At 46.8% G+C, this 18,226-nt stretch overlaps 1 protein-coding gene across 1 annotated transcript in view; it reads left to right on the top strand.

Moving 5' to 3' along the window:
* The window catches only part of LOC120066653 (ubiquitin carboxyl-terminal hydrolase 43-like), a 69,070-nt gene that overhangs the window by 9,100 nt on the left and 41,744 nt on the right, over nucleotides 1–18,226 (top strand). Inside the window, exons 2-3 of the mRNA XM_039018088.1 lie at nucleotides 7,544–7,636; nucleotides 11,751–11,886. Of these exons, the coding sequence (XP_038874016.1) occupies nucleotides 11,755–11,886 (132 nt within the window). The 5' untranslated portion in view covers nucleotides 7,544–7,636; nucleotides 11,751–11,754. The remainder of the gene's footprint in view (nucleotides 1–7,543; nucleotides 7,637–11,750; nucleotides 11,887–18,226) is intronic.

Genomic DNA, 18,226 nt, shown 5'->3' with positions numbered 1-18,226 from the left:
AAGTTGAAGGCAAAATCCAAATGTCCAGCACAGGAAGCATTCAACAGACCAATCAGCTTGTCTCCTAACCCGCGTTGCGTCAACTCCCAGACTTCATCTTCCAGCTCGTCACACCCCTCAAAGAGAGGCAGCCGAAAACATTTGTTATTTTTTCCCCACCCTTTTGAGCCGTAGCCCTCTGTTAATTTCCCATGGCGTGGGCCCTTTGTTTAAAGGTCTCTAATGGAGAAGCAGATAGAGGCAGATCAGCCTCAGTGCACTCATCCAACCCAACGCAGACACCAGTAACCCAGACAGACTGACTGACAGGGGGATTTGGCTCTGGCTACAGCGGCCCTCCCCGTTTCACCAGAGGAAGAGAGGAAGTGAGGAAGAGAGGAAAGGAGGGAACAGAGGAGGAACTGTCTGCCGACCTGTAGAGTAAAAGTCTGGAAGGACTTGCCATGTGTTCCACTTTAGACGTTATGCTAATGACAGGGCAGAAGACACTATACTGTAGACTTTTGTCTGTGGATTGATTGGTTAGTCGAACGACTAAGGGAGGGGATACTTGAGCCTGTGCCTTTGTCCTGGAGTGGCACTGGGCTGAAATGGCATCAGGACCTCTGTGCCGGCCTGTATCCATCAGTGTCTGGGATTGGGGTCCTTTCATTTCTGTTCAGGCATCGTTCGCATCCCCGGCCATTACCAATGTGTTTCTCTACCACTTTGCTTTTAGCCACATTTGTGGAAAATGCTAATCAATAATGGCACGATATTGAATCTCAAATGGGCTTTTCACGCGGGCACTGAGTATTTATGAGACCTGGCTGACTCCAACCCCTGGGGAAGTTATATCTCGCATTTGTCCTCTCAATTTTTGGATGAAATGGACTGTGAATCCATTGGAATACATTATTCAAGCAGAGAGGGATTTTTAGCTGGTGAAACTGAAAGGAAAAGGGGATTGATGGAAGACGAGGTTCACCGTGGCTTCAAATGTATTCACAAGAAACTCTGTTTGACACAGTATCTTCATTCTGTCTAATGTGGGTTCAGGGTAATGCACGGTATGAGCTGTTTGCGATGAGAGCTGCGTTCAAGAAAGCTCTTGGACCAATTTACTGGTCAAACATTCTCTAAAAGCACTGTGTCTACGTCATGCCGTTTGAATTCGGTCTAATGTATGTGCTATAGCATGTGCTATATGTAGGCCTATGATATGAGAGCTGCATTCCAATAGGGTGAGGCTGCAGGTTCAGTCATGCTGTCTGGGTTATTATGTCTTAATTCAGTGGTCCTGAGCGATACAGATGCTGCGTTCAAGGAAGGTGATATGAGCCTACGTGTTTAGTAGTGCTGGTCACGTACTATTTATTTAGGTAGTGCAGGGAGGCTGTTCAAAACCTCATCTGTATAAACGTTGAATAATGATCTCTGGTAGACCGTCGGTCGGTAGGACTGCTAACTCGCTGCTGTGGGCTAGAGGCCAGGGGATTGGTGCTGTGCAAGTCAGCCAAATGCAGAGTGGATGGTGGTGCGAGGATAGGTTTGACACACACACACACTGACAGACTCTCTCCTCACAGACAGATGAACCAACCAGAGTGGAAACGCTGTCAGCCTCCACATACTATGTTCTAAGTGATTGTGTGCATGTCAGACTCCACGGAGACCGTTCTAAGTGACGTCGGAAGGTGTAAGGACCACTAATGCTGTGACTGTCACGTCCCCATGTAGAGTAAATACAGGAATCATTTTAACCGACTGTCAGAATGTCATTTACAGCCTGACAGAGTGTTGAATGGGGAAATCTGTGATCCATAGAAATACAATAACTAAGTAATACTATTGAAATAGTAATGATATTTCTATGATATCTGGGCACATCTCTACAAAACCTCTCTGAGTAGGAGTGCTGATCTAGGATTAGTTTAGCCTTTTAGATCGAAAGGAATAAGATGTATAAGGACAGGTCCTAGATCAGCGCTCCTACTCTGAGACTCTTTGTGGATACAGGCCCTGTGTTGGAACAACTCTCGCTACAGACCTGTACCGACTATACTTGACTGCATCACTGTCCTGGAGTGACTCAGCTGAGAACAACCAGGAGGAAAAGAGAGAGCAGAGAGAGCGGAGCAGTCAGATGTATCATCACGGTGGCGCTAATATGTTCTACACAAGCTAGCCTGAATGGCTGCCCCTCTCTCTCTCCAACCAATCTGCTTTGTGTCTACCTCGTCTTCATTCTTTCCTTTTCCTTTCACCATCCTTCCTTCTCTCTACCACCACCATCCTACCTTCTCTCTACCACCACCATCCTTCCTTCTCTCTACCACCACCACCCTTCCTTCTCTCTACCACCACATCCATCCTTCTCTCTACCACCACCATCCTTCCTTCTCTCTACCACCACCACCCTTCCTTCTCTCTACCACCACATCCATCCTTCTCTCTACCACCACCATCCTTCCTTCTCTACCACCACCACCCTTCCTTCTCTCTACCACCACCATCCTTCCTTCTCTCTACCACCACCATCCTTCCTTCTCTCTACCACCACATCCTTCCTTCTCTCTACCACCACCATCCTTCCTTCTCTCTACCACCACATCCATCCTTCTCTCTACCACCACCATCCTTCCTTCTCTCTACCACCACCACCCTTCCTTCTCTCTACCACCACCATCCATCCTTCTCTCTACCACCACCATCCTTCCTTCTCTACCACCACATCCATCCTTCTCTCTACCACCACCATCCTTCCTTCTCTCTACCACCACCACCCTTCCTTCTCTCTACCACCACCATCCTTCCTTTTCTCTACCACCACCATCCATCCTTCTCTCTACCACCACCATCCTTCCTTCTCTACCACCACCATCCTTCCTTCTCTCTACCACCACCACCCTTCCTTCTCTCTACCACCACCATCCTTCCTTCTCTCTACCACCACCATCCTTCCTTCTCTACCACCACCATCCTTCCTTCTCTACCACCACCATCCTTCCTTCTCTCTACCACCACCACCCTTCCTTCTCTCTACCACCACCATCCTTCCTTCTCTCTACCACCACCATCCTTCCTTCTCTACCACCACCATCCTTCCTTCTCTCTACCACCACCACCCTTCCTTCTCTCTACCACCACCACCCTTCCTTCTCTCTACCACCACCATCCTTCCTTCTCTCTACCACCACCATCCTACCTTCTCTCTACCACCACCATCCTTCCTTCTCTCTACCACCACCATCCTTCCTTCTCTCTACCACCACCATCCTTCCTTCTCTCTACCACCACCATCCTTCCTTCTCTCTACCACCACCATCCTTCCTTCTCTCTACCACCACCATCCTTCCTTCTCTCTACCACCACCATCCTTCCTTCTCTCTACCACCACCATCCTTCCTTCTCTCTACCACCACCATCCTTCCTTCTCTCTACCACCACCATCCTTCCTTCTCTCCTCTGCCTCCATCTTTCTCCCTACTGCCACCACCTTTCTTTCTCCGCTCTGCATCCGACTTTCCCCTCCCCCGGGGATGCTGCTGACAGTCCTCTTGGCTGTCCTCCATGTTTCTGTGCTTAACCCCCAGGCTCATCCCCTGCTGATACCCCTGTAGGGCACCTGTTACGTCCGTCTTCAATTGAATGAGACCAAAGTGCAGCGTGGAAAGTGTTCATCATACTTTATTAAATGAACACCAAAAAACAACAAAATATAAATGAACGTAAAGCTCTGGAGCGCTAAACAGCAACTATACAAAGACAAGATCCCACAACTGAAGGTGGGAAAAAGGGCTGCCTAAGTATGATCCCCAATCAGAGACAACGATAGACAGCTGCCTCTGATTGGGAACCATACCCGGCCAACAAAGAAATATACAACCTAGAATGCCCACCCAAATCACACCCTGACCTAACCAAAAAGAGAAATAAAAAGGCTCTCTCAGGTCAGGGTGTGACAGCACCACTACTAAATCCCCCTGGGTGTACTCTGGCTGGGCCACTGGCCAGGGAGGTATTCATGTTGGAGTCATTATTGTGTTGGTTGACACTGGTAGTGGATGCCCTACATGACACGGGAGGATGAGACAAGATAGTGACTCTTTTGCATTGGGATGATGTCGCAGATGTCATGTCCCTGTCAATCTGGAAGTCCTTGCGTCTCAGTTGACTTGGTGCTCGCTCTTCTGTTTCCGTCTGCGCCTCTCTTTTTCTAATAAGCACTAGAGGTCGACTGATTAATCGGAATGGCCGATTAATTAGGGCCGATTTCAAGTTTTCATAACAATCGGTAATCGGTATTTTTGGACACCGATTTTCCGATTTTTTATTATTATTATTTTTTTATTATTTTTTTTACACCTTTATTTAACTAGGCAAGTCAGTTAAGAACACATTCTTATTTTCAATGACGGCCTAGGAACGGTGGGTTAACTGCCTTGTTCAGGGGCAGAATTGTCACGATCGTCGTATGGTGAAAGAGAGGAGGACCAAGGCGCAGCGTGATAATGATACATCTTCTTTTATTGAAGACGAACACGAAACGAAAGACACTATACAAACTAAACGACGAACGTGAAGCTAAACAAACAATAAGTGCAGACACAAGCAACTTACACATAGACAATCACCCACAACCTACCTAATGACTATGGCTGCCTAAATATGGCTCCCAATCAGAGACAGCGATAGACAGCTGTCTCTAATTGAGAACCAATCTAGGCAACCATAGACTTACATAAACACCTACACTGAACACAACCCCATGAACTCTACAAAAAACCCCTAGACAATACAAACACCCTAGACGAGACAAAAACACACAAACATCCCCCATGTCACACCCTGACCTAACTAAAATAATAAAGAAAACAAAGATAATTAAGGCCAGGGCGTGACAAGAATGACAGATTTTTACCTTGTCAGCTCGGGGATTCATTTTTGCAATCTTCCGGTTACTAGTCCAACGCTCTAACCATCTGCCTGACATTGCACTCCACGAGGAGCCTGCGTGGCAGGCTGACTACCTGTTACGCGAGGGCAGCAAGAAGCCAAGGTAAGTTGCTAGCTAGCATTAAACTTATCTTATAAAAAACAATCAATCTTAACATAATCACTAGTTAACTACACATGGTTGATGATATTACCAGTTTATCTAGACTCATGTTAAAAGGAACCACCAGCTTTCATATGTTCTCATGTTCTGAGCAAGGAACTTAAACGTTAGCTTTTTTACATGGCACATATTGCACTTTTACTTTCTTCTCCAACACTTTGTTTTTGCATTATTTAAACCAAATTGAACATGTTTCATTATTTATTTGAGGCTAAATTGATTTTATTGATGTATTATATTAAGTTAAAATAAGTGTTCATTCAGTATTGTTGTAATTGTCATTATTACAAATACATTTAAAAAAAATCGGCCGATTAATCGGCATTGGCTTTTTTGGTCCTCCAATAATCGGTATCGGTATCGGCGTTGAAAAATCATAATCGGTCGACCTCTAATAAGCACATCTACTTAGGATTCATATTTCAGTCAATTTTGCTTCCGACTAATTGACCATCATTAACCAGTCAACAAACTGCAAAAAAAATCAAAACAGTCATATTACAAATCACAGAAAATACTGTCAGAGATCTGTATATAATGACAAGATGCTTATGTTTCCGCCAGAGCAATGGGAGTCATCCAAAAACAGGAAGGCAGGCGACAAGCTTAGGCCCAAAATAAGCCCATAGAAACGCATTGGACTTATTTTGGACAGATTTTGGTGAGAGTGAAACCTCTCACGTCGCCTCTTCCTCTCTGATACTATGCATGCATACAAGGACCGGACATTTGTCATTAAGAGCCTAATGGAAACATGCAACAATAGCAAGCCTATCGTCTTACAGTCAAAAGGCCTGTTATTGACCATGCAGCTCCTGTAATGGAGCAGCTAATAAAACTAGATTTTCAAAATTTGCCCAAATGCAACTCGCAGAAAACACAGTTTTAAACTGTGCATCTAATACGAGCAGTTCCATTTGACAGAGATGACAGAAATCTAAATTAGGAACATAGAAAGAGGGGGAATCTAATAGTAACTACCATGATGGGTTGCTAATATGACTAGGATTGTGCCTTTGGCTTCTGGACAACGAAATGAAGTAAATATGAAAACCAATAGAACAGGAGAGAAATGCTGGTTAATAGCATGAGGAAGTCTTTATAAAATAATTGCCTCCACGTTTCTATGGATGGATTTTCACAAGGCTACTTTGAAGCAAGGTAAGACATGCCTCATTATTTGAAGTGACATAAAACGTTCAAGTTTCAAACAATTATACTGCCGCAAGCTCACATTGCAAAATGGTGGTGATGCACTGATAGTCACGGCTATAGCGTATGCATCCGAAGGGCGAATGGGAGGTGCGCTTTACGAGTTGATATTGAGAAATAAAAATACCTCCTTTTTTAATCGTGGCCACCAATGTTTTTAACACGCGATTGCATTTAGAATTGTTATTTGTTCCAGTAAGTAGGCTATTCCTCTCCTCAAACTAAGCTCTGTATGCCGTGAACGTGTGATAAATAAGATGCATGACGACTAACAAAAATACACACACGCCAATTTAATTCCACAAAATTATTCAAATTAACCTAAGCATTACCGGTCAAATGTATTTAAGCTGGCTAAGCGATTAACGGTTAACCTCCCTATATCTACTGAATTGCTGCTGTATGACTTTTTCTTCCCCACATTCCTCTCTTCCCACCACGATTTTTGAACACCTGCTAAAATATTACCAGGTTATGTCTCTCCTTTCTTGTGAATATTTCAGTCTATTCCGGTGTGTTTTCTAACTGGGGATGTGAGGCTTCAGGTGTAGTGTTGTCTCTCTTGGAGCTAAATGCACTTTCTCTGTTCTGTCCAGCTACTCCGTAATACGCCATGCATAACGTTACACATATAGAAGCCCTGCCAGGTGAGGTTGAACATCTTTACATCTCCACTCAACCTAGACACACACGCACACACACACACACACACACACACACACACACACACACACACACACACACACACACACACACACACACACACACACACACACACACACACACACACACACGCACGCACACACACGGTGCCCAAGATCATGTGCCTGTGTAGCACACCATCCCACGTCACAAGAGACGCTGGTTGGAAAATGTATTTGTTTGCTCTCTGTGATTTGACCAGGTTGACCTTCTATTGTTTCTGACCTACTCATCCTACAGTATTAAAACATGTATTGTGTAACTTAATGAAGTGACATAGATGATCTGGACATGAAGCGCAAAAATGCTAATATAGTTAGCATTGACTTGCATTGGATTTGTGCCACAAATGATTAAAAGTTAGCACTTGAAACAGTGGCCAGGTAAACAAAACCAAAGCGTGGATTGCTGTCTTACCTTGTCCATAGACTGTTTACAAGGTAAGAAAACCAAAATGTAATTTAGTAATTTGGGTGAACTATCCCTTTAACCCAACCCCCTCTCTCCCTCTCTCTATTGTGTCTGTAGGTCCTCCCTGACATGTCCACATTGCCTTAAACAGAGCAACACATTTGACCCCTTCCTCTGCATCTCACTGCCCATTCCCCTACGGCAAACCAGGTAAGTCACACCAGTCATAAAGCCACTGCACGTGTGTTTGTGTGTGTGTGTGTGTGTGTGTGACATGTACACTTCATGTTACCAGTTCTCCCTTTTTGTGACAGCAAGACACAGTGGAATATGATCAAGTGCTAGTGTTGTGAAAAGCAGGGTGGGCGTTTCTGACAGATACACAACAGGTTGCTTGGATAGCATATATATCGCTGTCACGTTCCTGACCTGTTTTCCGTTGTTTTTGTATTTGTTTAGTATGGTCAGGGCGTGAGCTGGGTGGGTAGTCTATGTTATGTGTTTCTATGTTGGGTTCAATGTGTTGCCTGATATGGTTCTCAATTAGGGGCAGGTGTTTGACGTTTCCTCTGATTGAGAACCATATTAAGGTAGGCTGTTCTCACTGTTTGTTTGTGGGTGATTGTCTCCTGTGTCAGTGTTTGTACCACACGGGACTGTATCGTTTGTTCTAGTCTGTACCTGTTCGTGCGTTCTTCGTGTTTATGTAAGTTCATATGTTCAGGTCGGTCTACGTCGTTTTTTTGTTTTGTAATTTCTCAAGTGTGTTACGTGTTCGTCTTGTCTAAATAAATTCATCATGTCTTCACAACACGCTGCGTTTTGGTCCGATCCCTACACCTCCTCTTCAGACGAAGAGGAGGAAATCAGCCGTTACAATCGCACTGTCCCTCTCTAGCTGACAGACAGTCTATCCACAGGGCCAGTCTGATACTGATGCTATTAACATCCTAGTTTGGTAGTAAAATATTGGAAAAGTGGTGCGTGCATATGTCAAGTCAAGTCAAATTTTATTGGTCACATACACACGGTTAGCAGGTGTTAATGCGAGTGTAGCGAAATGCGTGTGCTTCTAGTTCCGACCATGCAGTAATATCTAACAAGTAATCTAACAATTTCACAGCAACTACCTTAAACACACAAGTGTAAAGGAATGAATAAGAATATGTACATAAAAATATGTGGATGAGCGATGGCCGAACGGCATAGGCAAGATGCAGTAGATGGTATTTTTTTTTGTTTTTTTTTCTTCTCACTTTTATTTAACCAGGTAGGCTAGTTGAGAACAAGTTCTCATTTACAACTGCGACCTGGCCAAGATAAAGCAAAGCAGTGTGAACAGACAACAACACAGAGTTACACATGGAGTAAACAATAAACAAGTCAATAACACAGTAGGAAAAAATACAATTGTATAGAGTACAGTATATACATATGAGATGAGTAATGTAGGGTATGTAAACATTATATAAAGTGGCATTGTTTAAAGTGGCTAGTGATACATTTATTACATCCAATTTTTAATTATTAAAGTGGCTAGAGATTTGAGTCAGTATGTTGGCAGCAGCCAATCATTGTTAGTGATGGCTGTTTAACAATCTGATGGCCTTGAGATAGAAGCTGTTTTTCAGTCTCTCAGTCCCAGTTTTGATGCATCTGTACTGACCTCGCATTCTGGATGATAGCGGGGTGAACAGGCAGTGGCTCGGGTGGTTGTTGTCCTTGATGATCTTTATGGCCTTCCTGTGACATCGGGTGGTGTAGGTGTCCTGGAGGGCAGGTAGTTTGCCCCCGATGATGCGTTGTGCAGACCTCACTACCCTCTGGAGAGCCTTACGGTTGTGGGCGGAGCAGTTGCCGTACCAGGCGGTGATACAGCCCGAGAGGATGCTCTCGATTGTACATCTGTAAAAGTTTTTGAGTGTTTTTGGTGACAAGACGAATTTCTTCAGCCTCCTGAGGTCGAATTTCTTCACCACGCTGTCTGTGTGGGTGGACCATTTCAGTTTGTCCGTGATGTGTACGCCGAGGAACTTAAAACTTTCCACCTTCTCCACTACTGTACCGTCGATGTGGATAGGGCTGCTCCCTCTGCTGTTTCCTGAAGTCCACCGATCATCTCCTTTGTTTTGTTGACATTGAGTGTGAGGTTATTTTCCTGACACCACACTCCGAGGACCCTCACCTCCTCCCTGTAGGCCGTCTCGTCGTTGTTGGTAATCAAGCCTACCACTGTAGTGTCGTTTGCAAACTTGATGATTGAGTTGGAGGCGTGCATGGCCAGGCAGTCATGGGTGAACAGGGAGTACAGGAGAGGGTTGAGAACACACCCTTGTGGGGCCCCAGTGTTGAGGATCAGCGGGGTGGAGATGTTGTTTCCTACCCTCCCTCACCACCTGGGGGCGGCCCGTCAGGAAGTCCAGGACACAGTTGCACAGGGCGGGGTCGAGACCCAGGGTCTCGAGCTTAATGACGAGTTTGGAGTTAAATGCTGAGCTGTAGTCGATGAACAGCATTCTTACATAGGTATTCCTCTTGTCCAGATGTATTCACCCCCTTTGCTATGAAGCCCCTAAATAAGATCTGGTGCAACCAATTACTTTCATAAGTCACATAATTAGTTAAATAAAGTCCACCTGTGTGCAATCTAAATGTCACATGATCTGTCACGTGATCTCAGGATATATACACCTGTTCTGAAATGCCCCAGAGTCTGCAACACCACTAAGCAAGGGGCACCACCAAGCAAGCGGCACCATGAAGACCAAGGAGCTCTCCAAACAGGTCATGGACAAAAATTGAGCTTTTTGGCCATCAAGGAAAACGCAATGTCTGGCGCAAACCCAACACCTCTCATCACCCCGAGAATACCATCCCCACAGTGAAGCATGGTGGTGGCAGCATCATGCTGTGGGGATGTTTTTCATCGGCAGGGACTGGGAAACTGGTCAGAATTGAAGGGATGATGGCACTAAATACTGGGAAATTCTTGAGGGAAACCTGTTTCAGTCTTCCAGAGATTTGAGACTGGGACGGAGGATCACCTTCCAGCAGGACAATGACCCGAAGCATACTGCTAAAGCAACACTCAAGTGGTTTAAGGGGAAACATTTAAATGTCTTGGAATGGCCTAGTCAAAGCCCAGACCTCAATCCAATTGAGAATCTGTGGTATGACTTAAAGATTGTTGTACACCAGCAGAACCCATCCAACTTGAAGGAGTTGGAGCAGTTTTGTCTTGAAGAATGGGCAAAATCCCAGTGGCTAGATGTGTCAAGCTTATAGAGACATACCTCAAGAGACTTGCAGCTGTAATAGCTGCAAAAGGTCGCTCTACAAAATATTAACTTTGGGGGGGGTGAATAGTTATGCACACAAGTTTTCAGTTTAAAGAAAATCGTATTTCTTGTTTGTTTCACAATAAAACATATTTTCCATCTGCAAGGCATGTTGTGTAAATCAAATGATACAAACCCCCCCAAAAAAATCTATTTTAATTCCAGGTTGTAAGGCAACAGAATAGGAAAAATGCCAAGGGGGTGAATACTTTCGCAAGCCGCTGTATATGACCTTAATGCCAAGAGACTGTCTTCATGAATCCTCATCAGTTCAAGTGGGACCCACACAGTTAGTGATTTTGGGACTCCGTTGTGCCCCCCTTTGGGAAGGATGTATTCTCTCATCTCATTGTCCTCACTTACTGATGGCATATTCCCCTTATCGCCCCGCTGTCTGCAACTGAAATCTCAGTGACGGTCGTGTCTTCTTACATCAGCAGGGGGTTAACTAACAATACTGGCTCTTACTTTGTACACCGCATCTCCGTCTCTCACTCTGCTTTTTGAGCACTCTGTTAGCGACGACTCAACACTTCCTGAATAATGCATGATGGCAAAGCAGGAAGCTGGGGCGTCATCAGAGCTCCTGTCTCTCTCCCAGACTTTCCTCTATTCCTCTATCCATCCCTCCATCTCTCTATCCCCCCACCCCTTCTTCCCTCAACTGAGTCACCTCAAACCTGTGGCCTCATAGCACTAAGTGCTCATCCCTTCATCCTTCCATTGCTCCACCTGTCATGCCCACATCTTCTGCACTAGCTCGCTCCTGTTGATTGTAGATAGGCATGCCAAAGCAGACACAGACAAGCTCCATGTGGTGCTAATGCTAACACGTTAGCATCACCTTGCAGTCAAGCATGCCCAAACAGACACCCTGGAGGAGATAAGAGAACAACACAGCAAGTGTAATGTCTAGAAGCTGTCTTTGTGTGTGTGCTTGTGAAGCACTGTCTGGAACAAGTTTCTCTTTCTCTCTCCCTCTCCAGGTGTATGAATGTGACCCTGGTGTTCAGTACTAAGGGTCAGAGGTATCTACGTGTTGGTCTGGCTGTGCCTCTCATCGGCTCCATCTCCTGCCTGCGTGCCATGGTTGCTGAGGAGGGCAAGACCACGCCAGACCAGGTAAGGGCTGCACACACACACACACACACACACACACACACACACACACACACACACACACACACACACACGGTCAGTGGGCCAGACTTGTTAGCCTACTGAATCTAAAAGGCCCTATCCTGCTCTATCCTATGTCTATGGGGTGTAAATTAATTATTACACTCACTCACTGTAACATATAAAACCATACCTTGCCTTAACATGTCTTACCATACCTCCCAGACAGAGGCTTTTTACCCGTTGTAACAGGATCATCATGGAAAGCCCTGCTGCTCTGACCGACACAGAAAAAGGGAAACCAGGCAGAGAAAGAGCGGGTGGCTAGATTAACAGAAAGAGAGAGGGACTAGACAGACAGAGAAAGAGAGGGGGGCTAGACAGACGGAGAAAGAGAGAGGGGCTAGACAGACAAAGGGAGAGGGGCTAGAATGACAGAGAAAGATAAAGGGGCTAGACTGAAAGAAAAAGAGAGAGGGGCTAGACAGGCAGACAAAGGGAGAGTGGCTAGAACGACAGAGAAAGATAAAGGGGCTAGACTGAAAGAAAAAGAGAGAGGGGCTAGACAGAAAGAGAAAGAGAGAGGGGCTAGACAGACAGAGAAAGAGAGAGGGGCTAGACAGACAGACAAAGGGAGAGAGAGGGGCTAGACAGAGAGAGGGGATAGACAGACAGACAAAGGGAGAGTGGCTAGAATGACAGAGAAAGATAAAGGGGCTAGACAGACGGAGAAAGAGAGAGGAGCTAGACAGACAGACAAAGGGAGAGGGGCTAGACAGACAAAGGGAGAGTGGCTAGAACGACAGAGAAAGATAAAGGGGCTAGACAGAAAGAAAAAGAGAGAGGGGCTAGACAGGCAGAGAAAGAGAGAGGGGCTAGACAGAAAGAGAAAGAGAGAGGGGCTAGACAGACAGACAAAGGGAGAGGGGCTAGACAGACAAAGGGAGAGGGGCTAGAACGACAGAGAAAGATAAAGAGGCTAGACAGAAAGAGAAAGAGAGAGGGGCTAGACAGACAGAGAGAGGAACTAGACAGACAGAGAAAGAGAGAGGGGCTAGACAGACGGAGAAAGAGGGAGGGGCTAGAACGACAGAGAAAGGGAGAGGGGCTAGACAGACAGAGAAAGGGAGAGCGGCTTGACAGACGGAGAAAGAGGGAGGGGCTAGAACGACAGATAAAGGGAGAGGGGCTAGACAGACAGACAGACAGAGAAAGAGCGGGTGGCTAGATTAACAGAAAGAGAGAGGGACTAGACAGACAGAGAAAGAGAGGGGGGCTAGACAGACAGAGAAAGAGGGAGGGGCTAGAACGACAGATAAAGGGAGAGGGGCTAGACAGACAGAGAAAGAGAGAGGGGCTTGACAGACGGAGGAAGAGGGAGGGGCTAGACAGGCAGCGAAAGGGAGAGGGGCTAGACAGGCAGAGAAAGGGAGAGGGGCTAGACAGGCAGAGAAAGAGAGAGGGGCTAGACAGAAAGAGAAAGAGAGAGGAGCTAGACAGACAGACAAAGGGAGAGGGGCTAGACAGACAAAGGGAGAATGGCTAGAACGACAGAGAAAGATAAAGGGGCTAGACAGAAAGAGAAAGAGAGAGGGGCTAGACAGACAGAGAAAGAGAGAGGGGCTAGACAGACAGACAAAGAGAGAGGGGCTAGACAGACAAAGGGAGAGTGGCTAGAATGACAGAGAAAGATAAAGGGGCTAGACAGAAAGAAAAAGAGAGAGGGGCTAGACAGGCAGAGAAAGAGAGAGGGGCGAGACAGAGAGAGGGGCTAGACAGACAGACAAAGGGAGAGGGGCTAGACAGACAAAGGGAGAGTGGCTAGAACGACAGAGAAAGATAAAGGGGCTAGACAGAAAGAGAAAGGGAGAGGGGCTAGACAGACAGAGAAAGAGAGAGGGACTAGACAGACAGAGAAAGAGAGAGGGGCTAGACAGACGGAGAAAGAGGGAGGGGCTAGAACGACAGAGAAAGGGAGAGGGGCTAGACAGACAGAGAAAGGGAGAGCGGCTAGACAGACGGAGAAAGAGGGAGGGGCTAGAACGACAGATAAAGGGAGAGGGGCTAGACAGACAGACAGAGAAAGGGAGAGCGGCTAGACAGACAGAGAAAGAGCGCGGGGCTAGACAGACAGAGAAAGGGAGAGGGGCTAGACAGAAAGAGATAGAGAGCGGGGCTAGACAGAGAAAGAGAAAGGGGCTAGACAGACGGAGAAAGAGAGAGGAGCTAGACAGACAGACAAAGGGAGAGGGGCTAGACAGACAAAGGGAGAGTGGCTAGAACGACAGAGAAAGATAAAGGGGCTAGACAGACAGAGAAAGAGAGAGGGGCTAGACAGACAGAGAAAGAGAGAGGGGCTAGACAGACAGAGAAAGAGAGAGGGGCTAGACAGACAGAGAAAGAGAGAGGGGCTAGACAGACAGACAAAGGGAGAGGGGCTAGAACGACAGAGAAAGATAAAGAGGCTAGACAGAAAGAGAAAGAGAGAGGGGCTAGACAGACGGAGAAAGAGGGAGGGGCTAGAACGACAGAGAAAGGGAGAGGGGCTAGACAGACAGAGAAAGGGAGAGCGGCTTGACAGACGGAGAAAGAGGGAGGGGCTAGAACGACAGATAAAGGGAGAGAGGCTAGACAGACAGACAGACAGAGAGAGGGGCTTGACAGACAGAGGAAGAGGGAGGGGCTAGACAGGCAGCGAAAGGGAGAGGGGCTAGACAGGCAGAGAAAGGGAGAGGGGCTAGACAGGCAGAGAAAGAGAGAGGGGCTAGACAGAAAGAGAAAGAGAGAGGAGCTAGACAGACAGACAAAGGGAGAGGGGCTAGACAGACAAAGGGAGAATGGCTAGAACGACAGAGAAAGATAAAGGGGCTAGACAGAAAGAGAAAGAGAGAGGGGCTAGACAGACAGAGAAAGAGAGAGGGGCTAGACAGACAGACAAAGAGAGAGGGGCTAGACAGACAAAGGGAGAGTGGCTAGAATGACAGAGAAAGATAAAGGGGCTAGACAGAAAGAAAAAGAGAGAGGGGCTAGACAGGCAGAGAAAGAGAGAGGGGCGAGACAGAGAGAGGGGCTAGACAGACAGACAAAGGGAGAGGGGCTAGACAGACAAAGGGAGAGTGGCTAGAACGACAGAGAAAGATAAAGGGGCTAGACAGAAAGAGAAAGAGAGAGGGGCTAGACAGACAGAGAAAGAGAGAGGGACTAGACAGACAGAGAAAGAGAGAGGGGCTAGACAGACGTAGAAAGAGGGAGGGGCTAGAACGACAGAGAAAGGGAGAGGGGCTAGACAGACAGAGAAAGGGAGAGCGGCTAGACAGACGGAGAAAGAGGGAGGGGCTAGAACGACAGATAAAGGGAGAGGGGCTAGACAGACAGACAGAGAAAGGGAGAGCGGCTAGACAGACAGAGAAAGAGCGCGGGGCTAGACAGACAGAGAAAGGGAGAGGGGCTAGACAGAAAGAGATAGAGAGCGGGGCTAGACAGAGAAAGAGAAAGGGGCTAGACAGACGGAGAAAGAGAGAGGAGCTAGACAGACAGACAAAGGGAGAGGGGCTAGACAGACAAAGGGAGAGTGGCTAGAACGACAGAGAAAGATAAAGGGGCTAGACAGAAAGAAAAAGAGAGAGGGGCTAGACAGGCAGAGAAAGAGAGAGGGGCTAGACAGAAAGAGAAAGAGAGAGGGGCTAGACAGACAGACAAAGGGAGAGGGGCTAGACAGACAAAGGGAGAGTGGCTAGAACGACAGAGAAAGATAAAGGGGCTAGACAGACAGAGAAAGAGAGAGGGGCTAGACAGACGGAGAAAGAGGGAGGGGCTAGAACGACAGAGAAAGGGAGAGGGGCTAGAACGACAGAGAAAGGGAGAGCGGCTTGACAGACGGAGAAAGAAGGAGGGGCTAGAACGACAGATAAAGGGAGAGGGGCTAGACAGAAAGAGAAAGAGAGAGGGGCTAGACAGACAGAGGAAGAGGGAGGGGCTAGACAGGCAGCGAAAGGGAGAGGGGCTAGACAGGCAGAGAAAGGGAGAGGGGCTAGACAGGCAGAGAAAGAGAGAGGGGCTAGACAGAAAGAGAAAGAGAGAGGAGCTAGACAGACAGACAAAGGGAGAGGGGCTAGACAGACAAAGGGAGAATGGCTAGAACGACAGAGAAAGATAAAGGGGCTTGACAGAAAGAGAAAGAGAGAGGGGCAAGACAGAAAGAAAAAGAGAGAGGGGCTAGACAGGCAGAGAAAGAGAGAGGGGCTAGACAGAGAGAGGGGCTAGACAGACAGACAAAGGGAGAGGGGCTAGACAGACAAAGGGAGAGTGGCTAGAACGACAGAGAAAGATAAAGGGGCTAGACAGACAGAGAAAGAGAGAGGGGCTAGACAGACAGAGAAAGAGAGAGGGACTAGACAGACAGAGAAAGAGAGAGGGGCTAGACAGGCGGAGAAAGAGGGAGGGGCTAGAACGACAGAGAAAGGGAGAGGGGCTAGACAGACAGAGAAAGGGAGAGCGGCTAGACAGACGGAGAAAGAGGGAGGGGCTAGAACGACAGATAAAGGGAGAGGGGCTAGACAGACAGACAGAGAAAGGGAGAGCGGCTAGACAGACAGAGAAAGAGCGCGGGGCTAGACAGACAGAGAAAGGGAGAGGGGCTAGACAGAAAGAGATAGAGAGCGGGGCTAGACAGACAGAAAGGGAGAGGGGCTAGACAGACAGAGATAGAGAGTGGGGCTAGACAGACAGAGAAAGGGAGAGGGGCTAGACAGAAAGGGAGAGGGGCTAGAGACACAGAGAATGGGAGAGGGGATAGACAGAGAAAGAGAGAGGGGCTAGACAGACAGAGAAAGAGAGAGGGGCTAGACAGACAGAGAAAGAGAGAGGGGATAGACAGACAGAGAAAGAGAGAGGGGCTAGACAGACAGAGAAAGAGAGGGGTGCTAGAACGACAGAGAAAGAGAGAGGGGCTAGACAGACAGAGAAAGAGAGAGGGGCTAGACAGACAGAGAAAGAGAGAGGGGCTAGAACGTCAGAGAAAGAGAGAGGGGCTAGACAGACAGAGAAAGAGAGAGGGGCTAGACAGGCAGAGAAAGAGAGAAGGGCTAGACAGAGAAAGAGAGAGGGGCTAGAACGTCAGAGAAAGAGAGAGGGGCTAGACAGACAGAGAAAGAGGGAGGGGCTAGACAGACAGAGAAAGGGAGAGGTGCTAGACAGACAGAGAAAGGGAGAGGTGCTAGACAGACAGGGAGAGGGGCTAGACAGACAGAGAAAGGGAGAGGGGCTAGACAGACAGAGAAAGGGAGAGGGGCTAGACAGACAGAGAAAGGGAGAGGGGCTTGAACGACAGAGACTGGAGTAAACCATACAGATATAATGACAGAGACTGGAGCAGACCAGATAGATAGAATGACAGAGACTGGAGCAGACCAGATAGATAGAATGACAGAGATTGGAGCAGACAAGACGTATATAATGACAGAGACTGGAGCAGACCAGACAGATAGAATGACAGAGACTGGAGCAGACCAGACAGATAGAATGACAGAGACTGGAGCAGACGAAGAGAGGGAAAGATAGGAATATTCCAGACAGAGAGAGTCTGCTGTCAGCCCCACAGCTGGGCCTAATGTCTCGTCATGGTATGTGAGAAGGAGCGGGATGGGACATCACTGTCTGTCTGTCTGTTTGTTTGTGATTTGATAAAAGCTTTCTCAGAAAACAGATGTGAGGAGAGAGTAAGAAATCCTTAAAGGTCCAATGCAGCCATTTTTATCTTAATATCAAATAATTTCTGGGTAACAATTAAGCGTCTTGCTGTGATTGTTTTCAATTAAAATGGTCAGAAAATAACCAAAAATAGCTTCTTAGCAAAGAGCAATTTCTCAAGCAAGTGTCATGACTGACCACGAGAATCCAAATAGGTCAGATCAGGTTTGCCATGAATAACTTCAATCAGACCCCCGTTCACCCGTAGAGGGGGAAGGAAAGAAATAGGGGGGATTAACAACTCACATCCAGTTGTAAATCAAGGGAGAAGATCCAGGCTCTCCCTCTACAAATTCACCAAAGGAATGTGCTTTGTCTCAACAGACCTTTTCCCGCTGAAACTCTAATATGTTCAAAAGCGTATTCTGGATTAATATTTCGAACATAGAACGTTGGGAATGGTCAGAGGCGATCTATAGAACACTAATGTCATTTTGTTTGTTATTTTGTGATGTCATTAAAAATGCTATAAAGGAAATACTGTAACTTGGAAAGTACACACACTACATAGATGAAGTCTCCATTCTATGGGTTGTGCATGTAATATGAAAAATGATGAATGTGTTTTTGTTAAGAGAGAGATGTAATTTGAGAA

The sequence above is a fragment of the Salvelinus namaycush genome, chromosome 2, assembly GCF_016432855.1.
Source record: "Salvelinus namaycush isolate Seneca chromosome 2, SaNama_1.0, whole genome shotgun sequence".
In the NCBI taxonomy this organism is placed as follows: domain Eukaryota; kingdom Metazoa; phylum Chordata; class Actinopteri; order Salmoniformes; family Salmonidae; genus Salvelinus; species Salvelinus namaycush.
The sequence above is the reverse complement of the archived record's forward strand: the minus strand, read 5'-3'. Positions and strand labels throughout refer to the sequence as shown.